Source organism: Bubalus bubalis, chromosome 20 (assembly GCF_019923935.1).
Source record: "Bubalus bubalis isolate 160015118507 breed Murrah chromosome 20, NDDB_SH_1, whole genome shotgun sequence".
Lineage (NCBI taxonomy): Eukaryota > Metazoa > Chordata > Mammalia > Artiodactyla > Bovidae > Bubalus > Bubalus bubalis.
The window spans coordinates 1,359,807-1,376,962 of NC_059176.1; the positions used below are offsets into that span (position 1 = coordinate 1,359,807).

The 17,156-nt window shown below is 66.1% G+C and overlaps 1 protein-coding gene across 12 annotated transcripts in view; it reads right to left on the bottom strand.

Annotated features, from left to right (window-relative positions):
• The window catches only part of INF2 (inverted formin 2), a 28,217-nt gene that overhangs the window by 1,460 nt on the left and 9,601 nt on the right, over positions 1–17,156 (bottom strand). For 8 of the 12 annotated variants that reach the window (XM_044933335.2, XM_044933333.2, XM_044933332.2 and 5 more), the window contains 21 exons: positions 14,370–14,769; positions 13,088–13,203; positions 12,855–13,014; positions 12,372–12,405; positions 11,430–11,571; positions 10,470–10,611; positions 9,564–10,307; positions 8,994–9,139; positions 8,856–8,917; positions 8,154–8,256; positions 7,973–8,058; positions 7,354–7,454; positions 6,331–6,401; positions 6,127–6,234; positions 5,732–5,802; positions 4,957–5,077; positions 4,180–4,344; positions 3,969–4,071; positions 3,661–3,822; positions 2,418–3,053; positions 1,903–1,959 (listed from right to left, as the gene is read on the bottom strand). In XM_044933335.2, the coding sequence (XP_044789270.2) occupies positions 1,904–1,959; positions 2,418–3,053; positions 3,661–3,822; positions 3,969–4,071; positions 4,180–4,344; positions 4,957–5,077; positions 5,732–5,802; positions 6,127–6,234; positions 6,331–6,401; positions 7,354–7,454; positions 7,973–8,058; positions 8,154–8,256; positions 8,856–8,917; positions 8,994–9,139; positions 9,564–10,307; positions 10,470–10,611; positions 11,430–11,571; positions 12,372–12,405; positions 12,855–13,014; positions 13,088–13,203; positions 14,370–14,760 (3,720 nt within the window). In that variant the 5' untranslated portion in view covers positions 14,761–14,769 and the 3' untranslated portion in view covers position 1,903. Of the gene's footprint in view, positions 1–723; positions 1,077–1,902; positions 1,960–2,417; positions 3,054–3,660; positions 3,823–3,968; positions 4,072–4,179; positions 4,345–4,956; positions 5,078–5,731; positions 5,803–6,120; positions 6,235–6,330; positions 6,402–7,353; positions 7,505–7,972; positions 8,059–8,153; positions 8,257–8,855; positions 8,918–8,993; positions 9,140–9,563; positions 10,308–10,469; positions 10,612–11,429; positions 11,572–12,371; positions 12,406–12,854; positions 13,015–13,087; positions 13,204–14,369; positions 14,770–17,156 lie in introns of those variants that run through there. The other 4 variants (XM_044933327.2, XM_044933328.2, XM_044933329.2 and 1 more) reach the window with 4 other exon arrangements.

Consider the following 17,156-nt stretch of genomic DNA (forward strand, 5'->3'; position numbering starts at 1 on the left):
CGGGGGTGGGCAGATGGAGGGGGCGCGGCTGTCCTTAAGAAAGGACCCGAGGAGGCGGCCTAAGGCCACTCGTCCCGTGGGCATGGGAGCACTGCAGCGTGGGCACAGACCACCCGCCCCTGACACTGCCCACCAGGGCGAGGGCAGCAGGGAAGCTCGTGGGAGGAAGGACAGGACAGAAACCAAAGTGCAGACTGAGAGCCACCCCTGGCCTCGCCCACTGGCTGCTCACTCATCCCAGAGTGAAAGCCACACTCGGGCAGCAGAGGGTCCGCCGAAACCGCCAGCTGACCTCTCAACTGGTGTCCGTGCCGCTGAGCACGGGGCAGACGGGCCTGTGAGCCCCTCCTGCGGTGCTCTGGGGAGGACTCCTGTCACTGGGTGTGGGTCCTGCCCCCAACGCAATCTGGACCCGGCGGGGGACGAACAGCATGCCCCCAAAGTGACTTGTGTCTTCAGCGTGACACAAGACGGGGGCGACTGGGTGTGCGGTCCCAGTAGGACCTCGGTCCAGAAAAGCAAAGCAATGGCCACAACGGGCAGACGGAGACGCGGGGCCGCCCTGAGGCTGCAGGGGAGGCTGGCTCGCCGTCCAGGTATGTGGTGGGGAACAGCCCTGACCTGGGGACCAGGGACGAGCCCAGGGGTGGAGTGTCCTGACGACTCAAACTCATCTGTGAAGGTGCGTGGGGAGCGGGTGTGGGTGGGAGAAGGAAGCAGATGTTAGCAGTTTTCCTATATTTTGCATGTTTTTGAAATTTCAAGGTGAAGAGTAGATGGTGTCCACTGGGACCTTCTTACAAATCTTCCTTCAACTTGAAGTTTTTTTCCAAACAAAAAGCGGGGAGACAAAGAGGAGGGGCTCTCCCTCCCTCCTAACCCGGGGATGAGGGGCTGGCGGGGGGAGCTCGAGGGAGCTCAGACCCCACACTGGGCTCAGTGATCTTCACCAGACAGTGGTCACATGTGGCTGCTGTCCCCAAACCCACAGAGGCACCCCGCAAGGTCCCCCACACCCAGGGCCAGCAGCTAGGGCTGCAAGGCAGGATCCTGGCCCCGAGGGCTGTGCAGGGCTCCTGTAAAGTGAAGGCAGGTGTGTCAGAGCAGAGAGCCCAGCTGGCAACCCCCCGGGGCGACCCCTGGAGCATAGGGAAAGGCTGTGCCCGGCGGCCAGAGCTGCCCCGGACCACACCCCTGCCCCAGCCTCCAGCACCTGCTGGACCTCGCCTCGAGTCCAGCGGGCAGGAGGTGCGTGGAGAACCAGGGCCACCCACGTGCAGCTCCGGACCCTGCAGGGCTCCCAGTCCCCACATCCGATCATGGTCCACAGCCCAGGCCGGTGCGTGGCGAGGACCCAGGCCTGTTGCTCTGGTCACACCTGTGAGCCTTGTCAAAGACCCCAACTGGCCCGCCCACTTTCAGGGGTCCTGGGAGGCCCGGAGCCCGTCACCGGGGAGTCACCTACAGACCCATCCCTAGGTCTCCTCCCCACCTAGAAAGGAGGCCTGAGCACCCCTGCAGAGGCGGGCAGCCTGCCTATCCCTCTCTGGCTCCCTGGGGATGCGTGTGGCTCGCACCAGGGCCAGAGGAGGGTGCCCTGAGGAGAGACTCGGAGAAAGGGGAGGCCCTGGGGGTGGGAGTGAGCCAGCCGCTCAGGCAGGAGGGCCTCTCTCCCACCCTCAGGGCCCTGGAGCCCCGTTCACCTGTCTGCAGGCGGCAGAGGCCCCATCTGCCCCAGGAAGAGACGGGAAGGCAGCTAAGCGAGGCTCCGAGAGGGCGGGAGGGGAAGCCGGGCACCAGGAGGGTCCCGGGGAGGGCTGGGGGAAGCGGTTAGTGTTCAGGAGAGCCGGTGCAGGCCTGGCCCTGCCGCCAGTTAGTGCTGAGCGCCAGGCGGGTACCTACCTCACTGGATCACACAGAGCCTTTTTGTTTTATTATCGTCAGGGTCGGGGGCAACCTCTGCTTCCAAATAAAAGAGACACGCTCAACAGCTCATCCCTCACGAGCGACCCTGGACTCAGAGTCGGGGCTGGGGCCACATGGACGCGGAGTCGAAGTGCAGCAGCTCCCCAGGCCCCCCGCCACGCCCGGCTGGGGCTGGCATCACCAGGCAGAGGTAGTGGGTTAGGGGTGCAGCTGCCGGGTGGGGCCCTCCCCGGTGCAGAGACACTGCTGTCTCCTCTGCGGCAGGTGTGGGGGGTCGGGGAATCACCCACTCGGGGGCAGCGGCCGGCCTCAGGGGAGGTCCAGGCCCCGGCGTGGGATGGATGAGCTCGGACCACATGTCGATGCCCCCAGCCCCGCTGACTCGCCCGCCCAGGACCCCTGCTCCGCAGGGTGGGGAGGAACACAGCCCCGTGACTCGCCCGCCCGGCACCCCTGCTCCGCAGGGTGGGGAGGGACAGGGCCTGAGTTACCTTCCTGGTTCCTGGAGGAGCGCTTCTTCCTCCGTTTGCCTGTGCCCTTTGACGTCCGGCCCTGAGCCCTGGGGAGGGTGCTGGACCCTGACGAGTCAGTCACGGCATCCTCGGAGAAGGACCTGTCCAGGGAGGTGTCCAGCGCGGAGTCTGGGGCCGTGAGCTCCCCGTCCCCGTCCTCGTCAGGGCCTGCAGCGGGGAGGCCGGCGCGGCGGCAGAGGGCAGCTGCGTCCTCCAGGCCCTCATCTGCACTGCTGGCCTCAGCCTGGCGGGCACCCAGTGTGGCCAGGGGCTCCTCAGCGTCTGGGCTCAGATCCATGGCTTTGGGGGGCTGGTCACTGAAGTCGAGGGGCTTCAGGGCTTGAGCGTCTCCCAGTACCACTGGCCAAGCCCCTGCAGGGGGCTGGGGGCCCTGGGGGTCCTCCGTGGGCAGGAAATCGCTGGCATCTGTGTACCAGGAAGAGCGCCTCTCCAGGGCCCCAGGGCCACCCGTCTCTGATGAGTCTCCAGCGGGCTGGCGGCTGGTGGGAATGGCATCCGCGAGGTCCCAGCCCTGGGGCTCCCTGGCGGCTGCAGTGTCCAGACCAGGCTCAGAGGTGGGGGGGCTGGCACCTCCCACGGGGTCCCTGGTGGCGGCTGTGGATGAAGTACCAGTCAGTGGAGGGCACAGGCCCCACCCCCTGAGTGAACCCAACCCCCAGGGCCCTGCTCAGGATGTCCCAAGTCAATACCGCCTGTCCTGTGAAGCCTCCTCCCTGGGAAGCCTTCCCTGGTGGTCGAGTGGGTTCCCACGGGGCAGGCCTGGGCCCTGGATTCCATGGTCTGTACCCAGCGTGGGGGATCAGGGCACACTGGGCCCACGGCGATGACGTATGTCATTCCTTCCCCCTGAGCCCCCAAGGCAGCCTGCCCAGGAGTGGAGGGTCCCACCCCAGAGCCTCGTCCCGCCTCCCCCAGCCACCTCAGAGCCCCTCTGAGCCCCAGGGCATATGTCAACGAGTCCATTGGCCCAGCTCTCCTGCCCGCCTGGGGGCCGGACGAATGGCTGTCACAGCTACCAGGGAACCCTCTGCTGCAGCAGAGATGTGTGCAAGCATCATGGGAGTGAAGTGTCCCTTATCTCAGGGCAACAGAGGGGCAGGCTCTCCTGTGCAATCAAGGAGGGCTTCCTGGAGGAAGGGAGGCACTAGGCTGCAAGGATGGTGAGAAGGGAAGGGTGACGGGAGGTGGTGGAGGGTCTCACCAGGTGCCCTGTTCCTCGGGGGGTCGGTGGCGGCTGCCCTGCTGGCTGCCTCTGCGTCCCCTCGGCCGCGGGCGGTCTTACGCAGCTGGAAGCCCTTTCTGATGTCAGCCAGCAGGGCGTCGATGACACACACCTCTTCTTGCTTCCCGCCTCCCCTCCTGGCTGAGGAGCCCAGAGACCCTCAGGGACACTGCCCAGCGTCCCCAGAGACCCCGAGAGGGAGGGGCAGTGGCTCCTCAACTTTCGAGGAGGGAGGAAAGGCCACAGCCCAGACTGGGTGGTCCCCAGCCGCCCGCTGCCCGGCTCACCGGCTTTGCCGCCCTCGCCCCGCGGCCTGCGGGCCTCCTCCTCTGCCAGCTGCTGCTTCCTCCTCTCAGCCTTGGCTGCCTGCTCCTTCCGATCCTTGTTCTCCTGCGGTACGGACGCAGCCCGTGACCCCAAGCCTCCGGCACCCCAATTCCGCCTGCTCTGCTCGGGGACAGCGGGGACCGCAAGCCCACCACACATCCTCCCACCCACCTTCAGGGCGCGGAGGAAGAGATCCCGGAAGGTCTTCATGGTGCTGAGCGTGTCCTCCAGAGATAGCTGCTGGGCGTCCTCACACAGGTAACTAGCCAGCTCCAGCTGCTTCTGCTCGATGGCCTGGAACACCTCCTCCAGAGCCTGCGAGTCTGTGATGCTGGCCTGTGTAGAGGGGAGACGCGGGGAGGAGCGAGTCATGGCCTGGGGGGCAAGGGGTGGGGCCGAGGGGGGGACCTGTGGTGGGAGGGGCCGGGGCGGGGTCGGGGCCTGCAGTGGGAGGGGCCGGGGGCCTGTGGTGGGAGGGGCCGGGGGGCCTGCAGTGGGAGGGGCCGGGGGCGGGGTCGGGGCCTGCAGTGGGAGGGGCCGGGGGCCTGTGGTGGGAGGGGGCCGGGGGCGGGATCGGGGCCTGCGAAGGGTCAGGGGCTGGCCGGGGCCAGGGCCCCACCCGCTGTCACGGGAGATGCCTGCTCCCGAGCCTCTGGAGCGCTAGGTGCGGCCACAGCAGGCCGGCCACTAGCACAAGCCCTGCAGGCAGCCGTCGCCAGGGCTCTGAGGGCCGGGGGGCTGAGCCCTTCAGCCCAACATCAGGCGAGACCCCTCAGCTGCGGAAACCGCCTGGGGGCCAGGAGCAGGGGCTGTTCTCCTGCAGGGGCCCTCGCTCTAGCTCTCTCCTCCCCAGGCTCACCCACCCGGCTCGCGCTCCCCCTTTACAGTAGACCCCAGGCCCGGCAGACACTCCAGCCCTGGACAGGGCTGTGCCCGCCCAGCACTTGCCTGGAGGCGGTGGGAGTACTGCTCCTGCACCTCCGGGATGGAGGAGGACACTTTCCGCTCCATCTCCAGGAGCTTCTTCAGGTTAGTGCTGGACTCCGAGTGGATGGCATCCAGGTTGATCCTGAAGGCACCAGTCAAAAGCTGCCGTCCAGCCTTGCTAGGACAGCGGGGCCCCCGGACAGCACACCCTCAGGGACAGCGGCCCCCGACAGCACGCTGGCTGCCAGAGGCATGTCAGAGCTCTAGGGTGGGCTGAGCAGTGTGGGGTCAAACGCCCACCTGAGAAGGTCCTGGGCTGGTGGTGTCAGGACAGTGACCCCGACGGCTCAGCCTGCCCTCCTTGCCTGACTCTGCAAGGCTCAGCCTCCCCAGGACCAGAGAACCTTCCACGGTGGCATGGAGCTGGGCCAGCCAGTGCTGAGTGTGGACCCTGCCCTCCGAGAAGCCCCTGGGCTATGTGATCCCACAGACCTGACCCTACTTCCTGGGGCCTCAGCTTCCCTGACTGTACAATGGGGGCAGCATGGACATGTCATGAAAGTCAGCCTCGTGAGGGGGCCGTGCTAGACCAGCCCCTGGTGTGACCGTGGCTGGGTCACTCCCCGTCCCTCTAGGCTGCGCAGGGACAGGCCACAGTGGACAAAAGGCCCTGTGCCAAAGGGGGAGACTATCAGGCAGCAGATCTGGGGTCCAGGGTGGGGCCCCAGCACTGGAGCAGCCCAGTTGAGCCCAGCTGCACCGGCCAGGGAGTGGGCAGGGGAGGGGAAGCACCTACCCTGCGGCTCGGGCAGGCAGCTCCAGGTCCTGGGGTAGCTGCAGGAGGTCGGGGTGGTTCTCCTCCACTTCCTGCAGCACGACGTGTCCAGTGAGGCCCACTGAGGCGACACACCCAAGGCCGCCATGCAAGCCCCACCCTCAGCAGCTCTGGTCCACGTCCCTCGGGGAAACCCCCGGCACCTTGAGCCTCCAGGGCTTCCCTTGGGCCTGACTGCAATTCTCACAGTTTTGCTGTCCCAGGGTTGGGGCGGGACGGGGGCTGGTCAGAGTGGGTGCGGGCTGCAGGGCGGGACAGTGCTGCAAAGGGGAGACCTGGGGGGCTGGGTGGGGCCCCCAGGGCCTCTGGACCTGTGTGCTGCACTCAGGAGGCACCCCCCTCCTCGCCACCAGTACCTCCAGCACATGGTGCAGCAGTGTGACCCGGCTCTGCTGGGACTTGGTCTCTGTGAGCTTCAGCAGTGTGCTTATCTTGAAGCCGTCAGCATCCCCAGTGTGGCTGCCCTGTGAGGGGAGGGCGGGGACGGAGTCCCTTGGGCTGGTAGAGGGGTGTGGGTCGGGGGTCTGGGAGCAGGGGTGGGCTGGGTGCCATCCACTCACGTAGTTGAGGAAGTTCCCGATTTTCAGGATCAGCTGGCAGAAGACGGGCAGCCGGTGACTGGTGAGCAGGCCTGCAGGACAAGGTCCCTTCATGCCTCCCCCTGGCCTGGCCCCCAGGCTCCGCCCAGGGTGGGACAGGGGCGCGGGGCCTGAGGGAGGGGCAGGGCGGTGGAGCCCTGACCCCAGGAAGCTTGGGGCATGCCACCAGCAAGTGCTCCCTGAACCCCAGTGCCCGTTCTGTGGGCGAGGACGCTGAGGGGACCTTCTGGAACCTGCAGCCACCTTGGCTCTCGGCTCTGTGGTCGAGGTGACAGGGGCATCATCCCTGAATGCATGCCCAGCAGAACCGGGTTATGCCTCGGCGGTCCATCCCGTCCATGTCCCTGCCACGTGGCTGTGGTGACTCCCTGGCTCCTCGCTCAGGGAAAGTGGTACGTGTGTGCATGTGTGTGAAAGCATGTGCATGCATGTGTGCACCTGTGGACGTGTGAGAGCACATGCATGTACATACCTGCACGCATGTGTGTGCATGCATGTGTACATGCGTGCGAGAGCATGTGCACATGTGTACCAAGAGCATGTGCACGCACAGATGTCTGCATGTGTCCAAGAGCACGTGCACGTGCACGTGTGAGAACGTGTGCACACGTGTACATGCATGTGGGCATCTGTGTGATAGCACATGTATACACACATCTACATGTGTGCATGTGTGTGCACCTGTGAGTGTGCATGCACGTGTCTACATGTGTGCAAGTGTGCAAGAGCGTGTGCATGTGCACATATGTGAGAGCGTGTGGGTGTTTCCAAGCACATGCACGTGTGCATACGTGCATGTATATATGTGTGGGAACATGTGTGTGGGCATGTGTATGTGTGTGTGTGTGACCACATGGCGTGTGCACACGTGACTGCATGCATGGCATGGCCCTCAGTACCGGGCGGTGGTCTGTGGGAAGGGGAAGCTCAGCACCCACAGGCGCTGTCCAGGGCCAGCCCGCCCAGCCCTGCATCTGCACTCACTCTCACAGGCGGTGAGCAGCAGCTGGGCCTTAGGCCGCACCATGTCCAGCACGACGGCTGTGCCCTCACACAGCAGCATGCACTCGATCCGAAGCTGGTAGCTGGGGCGGCAGAGCAGGAGTTCAGGCTCCAGTGGCCCCCATCCACCTGCCTGGGACCCGCAGGGTCCTCTCAGCTCGGAGCTGCCGGGGGTCTCATGGCCTGGCCTGGTTCAACATGCACATTCCCGGGCCAGGCCCCACATGGGATCCGCCAGAACTGGGAGAGCTCAGCAAGAGCACTTTGGACAAGCCCCCAGGTGCCGAGGACAAGGGCAGTCGCCCTCTGTGGGACAGTCCCCTCCTAGAGCAGAGGGATCACACAGGAGGGCCTGGGCCGGCCTGCAGGAGGCCATGGAGCCCTGCCCACCACCCACCCCCACAACGTCCCTGGCCTGGAGGAAGGGCTGGACCCCACAGGGCCCCTTGGAGGGCCCCGAGGCTGGGGGCTGCACCAGAGATGTCGGCCCCTACCCTTCATGGAACCCCAGGCAGGGGTCTGCACAGCCCTGTCGTCTGCTCTGGGCCCAGGCCCAGCTGCCGCCCTCAACCCCCGCCCACCCCGGGGTCTACCGGCTGACCAGGGGATGCTCAGCAGGAGGAGGTAGAACTGGTCGGCGCTGGCGAGCCTGGCCCGATCCTCCGTGAAGGAGCGCAGGTTCTCGATCTGCGGGAGGCGCCCACATGTGCTCACTGCAGCCCGCTCACAGGAGCAGCTCTGCATGGAGGGGCCCGGGCTCACCTGTTGCCCCGCTTACTCACCTCATGCTTCTCCGGAAGAAGCTTGAGGAGCTGCTTGAGGACCTCCACGTCGAACTTGGTGCTGTCCCCAGCCCGGATCATGGCGGTGACCTCCTCGTTGGAGCTGGAGGGGCAAGAGGGTGGGGGTGGCCAAGGACGGCACGAGCCACAGCTCTCAGCCTCCTGGGACCCTGCTTGCCTGGGATGGCCCTGGGCCCACAGCCCCACACCGGTCACAGCAGGCTTTTTCCCTCCACCTAGGGAGTCTCAGGGCACAGAGAAGGCAGGCCACCTGCCCAGGTCGCGGCTGAATGACGCACTCCCCAGCTGCCCGAGCGCCCCCTGCCTCCTTCCAGGGGGCTGCTCAGGACACAGGGTGAAGGCTCAGCGGTACCCAGTGAGCTCCCGGGCAGGGCACCTACCGCTAGGAAGCACTCAGGGCAGGGAAGCAGGGCCAGGTCCTTGGCCCGCCGCTGCCACCACCCATCTGTGGCTTTAGGGGATCCCTGCCACTCTCTGGGTCTCATATTCCCCAGGGAGGCTGGACTGGTGGTCTTCAGGGCCCCCAGCGGGAATCCTTTGCTGCTATTATCTGACTGATTGCAGTCCCAGGGATGGGGTGTACACTTCCCAGGGCGGCCTGCAGAGGGCACTGCTGAGCCCAAGATGGGCCACGGCAGAGGCTGGGCTTCTGACCCAGGCATGGAGATCCTGGATGCTCACCATTTAAACTGCTTCAGGAAGATGTTGAGGTTCAGGCTCTTCTTGGAGTCCAGAAAAGTGATCTGTAAAACAGCCCCAGCCCGTCAGTACCTGGAGGGCGGCGACGGAGCCCTGTCTGAGCCCCATCCCCATCCCTACCTCCTTGGGCTCCTTCCTGGCCGGGGCCACGGCCTGCTCCTTGGGTTTGGCCGTGGGGAAGGAGAAGAGCCGCTCGATGCTGGAGAAGTCGGGCTCCACCACCTCGGTGTCGGGGCTGCTCAACGTTGCCCACATGGAGCTGCGCTCTGTGGGTGAGGGGGCTCCAATCAGGCTCACGCCTGACCCCCAAGTCCAGAGGCAGCTGGTGCAGGCCTGGAGGGCTGGCAGGGGTGCCCTGCCTGGGGCCCGGCCCAGGGCAAGCATACAGCAGGCACTTGATGAATGCCCAGCCAAAGAAGCCCTCCAGCTGATGCCATGTTGTGTACGTGCGTGCGCGTGCCCAGGGCCCCGTGTCCAGGCTGGCCGGTGACCTGGCCTCTAGCCACCCTTGGCCTTGACCTTCTCTCCGCATCAGCACGCCCAGCCCCTGGGCCCACGCAGTGCAGGGCCCCAGCAGCAGAGACCCGCCAGCCTCCAGGGGGCGTGTGGGAGCACAGGAGCCTGAGGGGCGACCCCTGACCTGTCCCCGCCCCCTGCCCCGGGAGGGAAGCCGTGGGGGCCGGGCCTCACCGCGGGCCACACTGGATGGCAGCTTCTGCCAGTTCAGCTTCTTCATGCGCAGGGTGGGAGGGTTCACGCGCCGGTGGCGGGGGACCCAGGCCGAGCCCAGGCCGCCATCCACCTGGGCCACGATGATCTCCTCCACGCCGTCCGCGGTAGGGGGCCCGGAGACCCCGGGCAGGGGTGGCGGCGGGGGCGGGCCCCCCAGGCCCGGGAGGGGCGGTGGGGGAGGTGGGGGCGGGCCCCCCAGGCCCGGGAGGGGAGGTGGGGGAGGTGGGGGCGGGCCCCCCAGGCCCGGGAGGGGAGGTGGGGGCGGTATGGTCCCAGCAGAGTTAGGCAGTGGGGGTGGCGGGGGCGGCGGGGGCGAGGGGAATGCAGCCCTCATACTCGGCAGGGGCGGGGGCGGGGGCGGCGGCGGGGGAGGGGGCGGGGGAGGGGGCACGGTCGTGGGGCCAGGGAGCGGGGGCGCCGGCGGGGGCGGGGGGCGCTCCAGCTGCTCCGGGGCTGTTGGCTGCGGTGCCGGCCCGCGCTCGCCCTGGACGCTGGCGACGAGAGGGCTGCCGAGGGCCGCAGCTGGCTGCTGGTCCCCCAGGTCTGCCGTCGGGGCGCCAGAGTTTTGCGGGGAGCTGCCCCTTTGGCTCTGGCCAAGGTCGGCCTGGGTGCTCTTGTGGGCCTTGTCCAGGGAGCGGGGGTGGGGCCGGCCCTTGATGGACAGGAGGCGTTCAACCATCTCCTCCAGGGTGCACTCCTGGCCTGGGGTGGGGACATCCGGGCTTAGGATGGGGTCAGGGGCCAAGGCTGGCCTCCTCCACCCGCAGGCCGAGAACTCCGCCTGCCCACCCGGCTGGGGTCGGGGAGGGGGACGCAGACTGGGGCTGTGGGCTCTGTGCTCCTCCCCCAGCCCCGCCGGCTCACCGTCTGTGGCCAGGAGCACCGCCCGGTTCACCAGGTTCTCCAGGGCCTCCCAGAGCAGCTGGCTGGAGCGGAGGCTGGGCTCCAGGTGCAGGAGGCCCTGCAGCACGGACAGCAGGTGGGCAGACGCGGGGGAGCAGCTCACCTGGGGGGCGGGTGAGAAGTGCGGGTCGGTGGGCGTCACCCGCCCCCGCGAGGGTCCCTACGCCCCAGGTGGTGGTGGTGGTGGAGTCGCTCGGTGGTGTCCAACTCTGCAACCCTATGGACTGTAGGCCCTGCCAGGCTCCTCCATCCATGGGCATTTCCCAGGCAAGAATACTGGAGTGGGTTGCCATGCCCTTCTCCAGGGGATCTTCCCCACCCAGGAATTGAACCCAAGTCTTCCGCATTGCAGGTGGAGTCTTTACCTACTGAGCTACAAGGAGAGCCCCGGTAATGAGCCTGAGTTAGGGCTCCCCGATGGGCACACTGGTGACATCAGGGGCCAGGTCAGCGTGTGGGGGCTGCCCATGCCCTGTGGGGTGTTAGCAGTGCCCCTGGTCCCCGCCCACTGGAAGCGCCCCTGCCCAGAGTGACAGCCCCAATGTCTCCAGCTGTTTTTGGACGGCCTCTGCAGACCCCGGCCCCTGGCTGAGAGCTGCCGGGTTCAGGGAAGACGGGGCCTGGGCTGGACTGGAACTCAGCTCCGTCTCAGCCTCTCACTCGTCCCAGCGTCCCCTTGGACCACCCCACAGCGGCCGGGCTGCTAGGCCCAGGACCACGCAGCCACCCTGTCCTGCTGGGTCCCCGCCCCAGGCTCCGCCTCTGCAGTCCCCCACCCCTGTGGGCTCCGGGTGTGGCTCTGGAGCTGCCCGCGGCCCAGTAGGGCGGGGTGTGAGCGGGACAGGACGCCCCTCTGAGCCCTGGACCCCCCCCCCCCCCCCGCCTCCCCGAGTCCTGGGAGGCGCTGCCCGCGGCGCGCACCTTGTGGAAGAGTGCGGAGAAGACCTCCTGGTGGCTGTTGATGTCAATGCCGCCGAAGGCCCGCAGCAGCTCCTCCTCGTCCTCGGCCCTGGCCTCCCTGAAGGCCTCGAGCTGGATCAGCAGGTCCCCATCCTCCAGGTCTCTGGGGTGAGGGAGGCGGGGGGGGGCAGAGTTCAGCTGGCCGCCCCCCCACGCCAGCTGCCCCTCCCTGGACAGACATGCAGACCACCCTGAGCAGGGCCTGTGGTTCCCACAGCAGAGGCGGGGGGCGCTGTGGTCTGTCAGGTGGGCTTCTCCGGTCAGCTCCACCCCCCTTGGAACAGGAAGCGTGAGTTCTCACACTTGCATGTAGAGACGGCACGGCTGCGCTGCGTGGGGAGTGGGGTGGAGGGCAGGGGAGCACCAAGGCCTCTGGGGGGCCCGCCGAGCCTCGGCGCTGGCCTGAGCTGGGGTGCTGTGCCCACCAAAGCCAGCCCTGACCAGTCCTTGCATCCAGCAGGCCTCTCTCCACTAAGGCCAGTTCAGCACCAGTCACATCAGCTGGGAGCCTCCTCATGGGGTGGCCCCGCGCCCTCTCCCCTGAGGGGAGCGTGGTCCTGGTTAGGACCAGGATGGGGTTCTTAGCTACATGGGCTTCTTTAAAGGTCCACTGATAAACAGAGTGTGTCCCACGCGATATCTGGGACACACACTGACAGTCTGGGTACGCTCCTGTTTAACTGGGCATCCTGTATTAAACCCGGGGACCCTGGTTCTGGGGCAGCTGCTGGCCACTGGGGGAAATTCCGCAGAATGGCCTGTCCAGCTAGGGATGGCAGGCTGGGTCCTCCCTGGGCCTGGTCCCAGGATGGGTGGGCCTGTCGGGGCTACTCCGGGAAGCCCCCGTCCCCACCCACCCGGAGGTGCTAATTGGGAGCTGGGGGGAGGTGCGTGGGGACTCACCGCAGCCGCGTCAGGACGTCCAGCAGCTGCAGCCCTGGGAAGGGACAAGCAGATCATTGGCACGTGGGACACTTTCCCCTCCACCCTTTCCCCGGACTCACTCCCACCACCCACAGTGCCCAGCTTGTGGGGCAGGAGGGGAACCCGCTCCCTCGGCTTGCTGGAGGCATGGGGCTCTGGGAAGACCGCACTGGACACGCGTGGTGCCCGGGGAACAGTCACGCCATAGCCAGCAGGGCCAGGCCTGGACGTCAGCCGGCGCGCCCGCCTCCCTCCACGCGGCAGCCTTGCACCAGGATCCCTCCAGCACTACCGTCCAGGGGTCCTGAGGCCCTGCGTCCACTGAAGGGCGCAGGAGGGCAGGAGGCTCCCCAGGCCCAAGCAGAGCCTGCCCCGGGGCCCTGGAGAGGGGCGAGGGGCATCGCCCCAGAAGCGGGCAGCGCAGGCCGGGTAGCCAGGGCCTGGCGCGGAGGTCAAGGTTACCGATGAACTCGCTGCGCAGCTGGGCGCGGGCGCGGACGTCCTCTGGGCCGAGGATGATGGCGTTGACCACGCTGAGCAGGGTGGCCACGTAGGGCACGTTGTCGCTGTCCGAGAGCTCACTCATGATGACGCTGAAGCGGTACTGCTGGCCGCACACTGTCTGCAGGGTGGGGGGGCGGGCAGGGGTCAGTGTGCCCCCGGGCTCTGGCGCGGCCCCGCCACACGTGGCTCACCTTGTAATGGTCCAGGGCGTCCAGGGTCAGGGCGTGGCCCTCTGGCGAGTAGATGCACAGGGCGGCCAGCAGCTCAAACACCTGCTTCTTGACCATCATGTTGGACGTGTCCAGAGCTGCCGGGGGAAGGGGCCTCTCAGAGGGGCTTGGGGCCCCCTCCTCCCGGTCCTGCCCTCCCCCTGCCTGCACCCGCTTCCCGGCCCAGGCTCCCCCCTACAGCTGCCAACCTGCTGGGCTGGCAGAGACCAGGGCCCACTGCCCACATCAGGCACTGGTCTCTGGACATGCTGGCTGCCCCCAGGACCCCCGGAAGGGGTGTGGAGGCAGGCGCAGCCCCAGTCACTGGGGTTCTAATCCCGATGGCCCTCAGGTCTAAGTTGGGGGCTCTTGGCCCAAGGCCCACACCGGTACCCCTCCCAGCACTGAGCCCATGTTTTCTCCAAACTTAGAGCAACCGTGTTTATGACTGACAGCCCATGAAGCCTCCTTGTCCCCGGGAGCCCCTGCCTTCCACCACATTCCTGGAGCTGGGGAAGCTCTGGGGGTATCTCCTGGCTGACCCTGCTGAGACTAAGGCACAAAGGACTCTGCAGACGGCAACGGCAGGCCTGGGCCGGGTGGTCTCTGGTTCACTCGCCCACATGGGCCCTGCCTGCCCTGCAGCCCCATGCATCAGTGGGGGCAGCACAGTCTGGCGGGCGGAGTGTGCAGTGACCACTGCCCACCAAGGGCCACCTGGGGTCTCCTCCGGGTTGGGGACTAAGTCTGGCCACAGCCTGGGGAGACTCCCTAAAAGAGGTGACAGTGAGCCTGAGCTCAGAGGGTGAGCAGGACTCACGTGGGCACCGCAGCCTGAGTGGGGGAGGAGGCGCCCCCAGGAGGCCAGTGCAGAGGCGGGGGTGGGGGGTGGAGAATGATGCCAGCTGGGGGACCAGACCTGAGGAGCTGAGCCCCGGCTGAGGCCGAGGAGCTGGGAACCAGGCAGAGTGGAGGGGGGCACCCTCAGATGGACATGTGTTTCTGATCCGGGTGACTCCAATTGCCACGGTGTGGACGGGGCCCTCAAGGCCAGAGAAACCTCAGGCTGCGGCAAAGCCTGGACTAGCACCGGGCGGAAACGCAGGGGAAGTCACAGAGCAGAGCGGACAGAGGATCACGCTGCAGTGTCCCGGCTTCAGAGTGGGCGGGCGGGGAAACTGGCTCCTCCTCCAGGAAGCCCTACCCCCTCCCACTGGCCGGCCCGCCCCTGCTCCCACCCTGCGCGCGCGCGCGCGGGCCTCACCCAGGGAGAGCTGGCGCACGTAGGCCTGGTTGCTGAGAATGTACTGGATGCCCTCCTGGGAGTTCATGACGGCGCGCACGCAGCTGACGCATGTGAGCTGCAGCAGGGCGTCGGCGATACGAGCGACGCCACGGCCCGACAGGCGCGCCAGGGCCTCCAGCAGCAGGTCCAGGCCACTCTGCTCCAGGAACTGCACCATCCAGCCACCGTCGCTGCCCTCCAGCCGCTTGCGCAGCCCCGAGTAGTTGACCACGGAGGGCACCTGCAGCAGCCGGATGCAGAGCTCGGGCTCGGCGCTCTCCAGGTTGGCCTCCGTGGGGTCCGAGTCCTGAGGCCCCAGCTTCTCCTTCAGCGCCGCCCACTTGCGCTGCGCGCCCTCCTTCACTGACATCTTGCTCAACTGCGGGCGGGAGGAGACGGATGTGAGCCCGGGGCCTACAGGGCACCCGCGGCCCAGCGAGGCGGGGGCAGGCAGTGTCCCCTGCCCCGTGTCTCCACCTGCCGACCGAGGGCTCGCCTGCTGACGCCCGGGGGACCCGCTGTGCTGGCGATCCCTCATCCCGCCAGGCCTCCCACTCCCCACGGGTGTCCCCTGTGCCAAGCACCTCTTACACCCATCCGTCTCGGTCGTCATAGCAACCAAGGAGGCCGCACCCCTGCCCTCACAGTAGGCACCAAGACCCCAGGAGGCCTCACTGGCAGGAAGGCCACTGACCCCGTGGTGCTCAGGCAGCAGAAATGGTGTCTCTGGGGCTCCTTCAACTGGGCCCCAGGGTGCTCCCCTGCCCAGTGGACAGGCTCAGATGGAGATAATAGGGTGGGCGGGGACAATTCCACACCCGGGGCATTTCCAGACTGCCCACGGCACCAGGAATGTGGCTGGCTCCAGGGTCACATGCAAGGCCCACTCGATTCCAGGCCCAACCAGGGAACTTTGGGGAGCAGCCTTGCCAGGCCCCAGCTTCTGCAGGCCTCACTTTGTCAGTCAGCGTGCAGGGGGCAGGGACCAGCGTCCCCCAGGCCCGGGGCTCTCGGACACTGACCTGGATTCAGCTACAGGAAGTCTGATCGCGGCCCAGAGAACATCCCCCAGAGGGTGGGGGGTGGCCCAGGTCAGGACATTCCCAAACATTCCCTTCTCAGAACAGAAGAGTGGGACAGGCGGGGAGTCTCTTGTGTCATCACTATGACTGGTTGAGCCCCTCTCCTGGGGCCCAGGGCTGTGATGTGGGCCCCCACCCGAGCCCTGGGACTGGCCCAGAGGGTCAGAGGTAGCCCAGGCTCTTCTGTGACCATGTATGGTCTTGTATTTAGCGTGTGAGCGGGGCAGCGTGGAGCTCCTGGGCTGGAGGCCCAAGGGGCAGGGCACAGCAACACCACCGCACCTCATGCCGGGGGGCCTCACGCTGGCACTGCCCACTGTGACCTCTGACCTCCCACCACCCGGAGCGGGGCACGGTACACCCCCCACTTCACAGGAGGGAAATGGAGGCGGCATCCACGGAAGTAGGGTCACGCACGTGCCCAGAGTCCCAGAGATGGAAATGGTAGAGCGAGGCTGGCCCCCAGAAGGTGGCCTGGGGCCCTTGAGAGGCTGGCACCCACTGTGGCATCACCCTAAAGGCTGCTGGCTCTGGCCAGTTACGGGGGAGACCCCGGAGGCCAGCTGGGGTCATGCGGGAGACAGGCTGAATGGGCTAAGGGCCCAGGTGCCGCTGCTGGGCAGGGCTTGGGGTCCCCAGCACTTGCTGTTCACTCCTGGAGGCCCTTCCCCCCGACCTGGGTGAGGGTCTTGGGTGTCCTCCCCTGTGAATTAGGGGACAGACCGGCCGCTGGGCCAGGCAGCTGATGTTTGTCAAACGGGAGCAGAACTGAAGTTTTGCCCTCAGTTTGACGGGAACGATGCCTGTTTCCCTTCCTCCATTGATACGGAGGGATGAGCCAGCAGTGGGGAATCTGCAGCAGCAAAATAGACGTGAGGCTTTTCTTAGATAGAAATGAGACTTTCCTGATAGACAAGGAGAATAAGGAATCCGTGAACAGGCTGGGGAAAAAGCGTAAACAGGCCGGAAAGAGTTTAAAAATCTTAGTTATTCTTTAACTGTTGCCACTAACAAACACCCGTAGGTAGACCTGTCCTCAGCAGAGCTAGTCACTTTCTGACTTCAGGCGCGCTGGACTCTGTGTCGGGCATTACCCTCCCACCCTCTCTTGCTGTTGCTTTAGTCGCTCGGTCGTGTCTGACTCTTTGCGACCCCATGGACTGTAGCCTGCCATGCTCCTCTGTCCATGGAATTCTCCAGGCAAGAATACTGGAGTGGGTTGCCATTTCCTTCTCCAAGGGATCTTCCCAACCCAGGGATTGAACCCTGGTCTCCTGCCTTGGCAGGTGGATTCTTTATCACTGAGCCACCAGGGAAGCCCCACACGTGTAGCATTCTACATTTCAAAAAGACGATCAGGAGTTGATAACTTCAGGGACACCAGACTTGGTGATGTCAGCTGAGTTGCCCGATGTCAGCTGTGACCATTTTGAAACTTTGCAAAAGAAAGGGAAAAGAAAAAAAAAGGCAAGGCCTTCACGAGTCACGAAGCCTCTCCCTCTCCCGAGAGAGGGGGCAAGGCCTTCACGAGTCACGAAGCCTCTCCCTCTTGCCTGGCAAATAGTGAGGCTGCCCGTTTCTCTCCACCAAGCTCTGTTTCTATATTTCTTCTATTCGGCATTGGTGGACAGGGAGCCAAGATTTCGGCAACACCTGAGTTTCCGGAGCCTCCCCCCACCCCTCT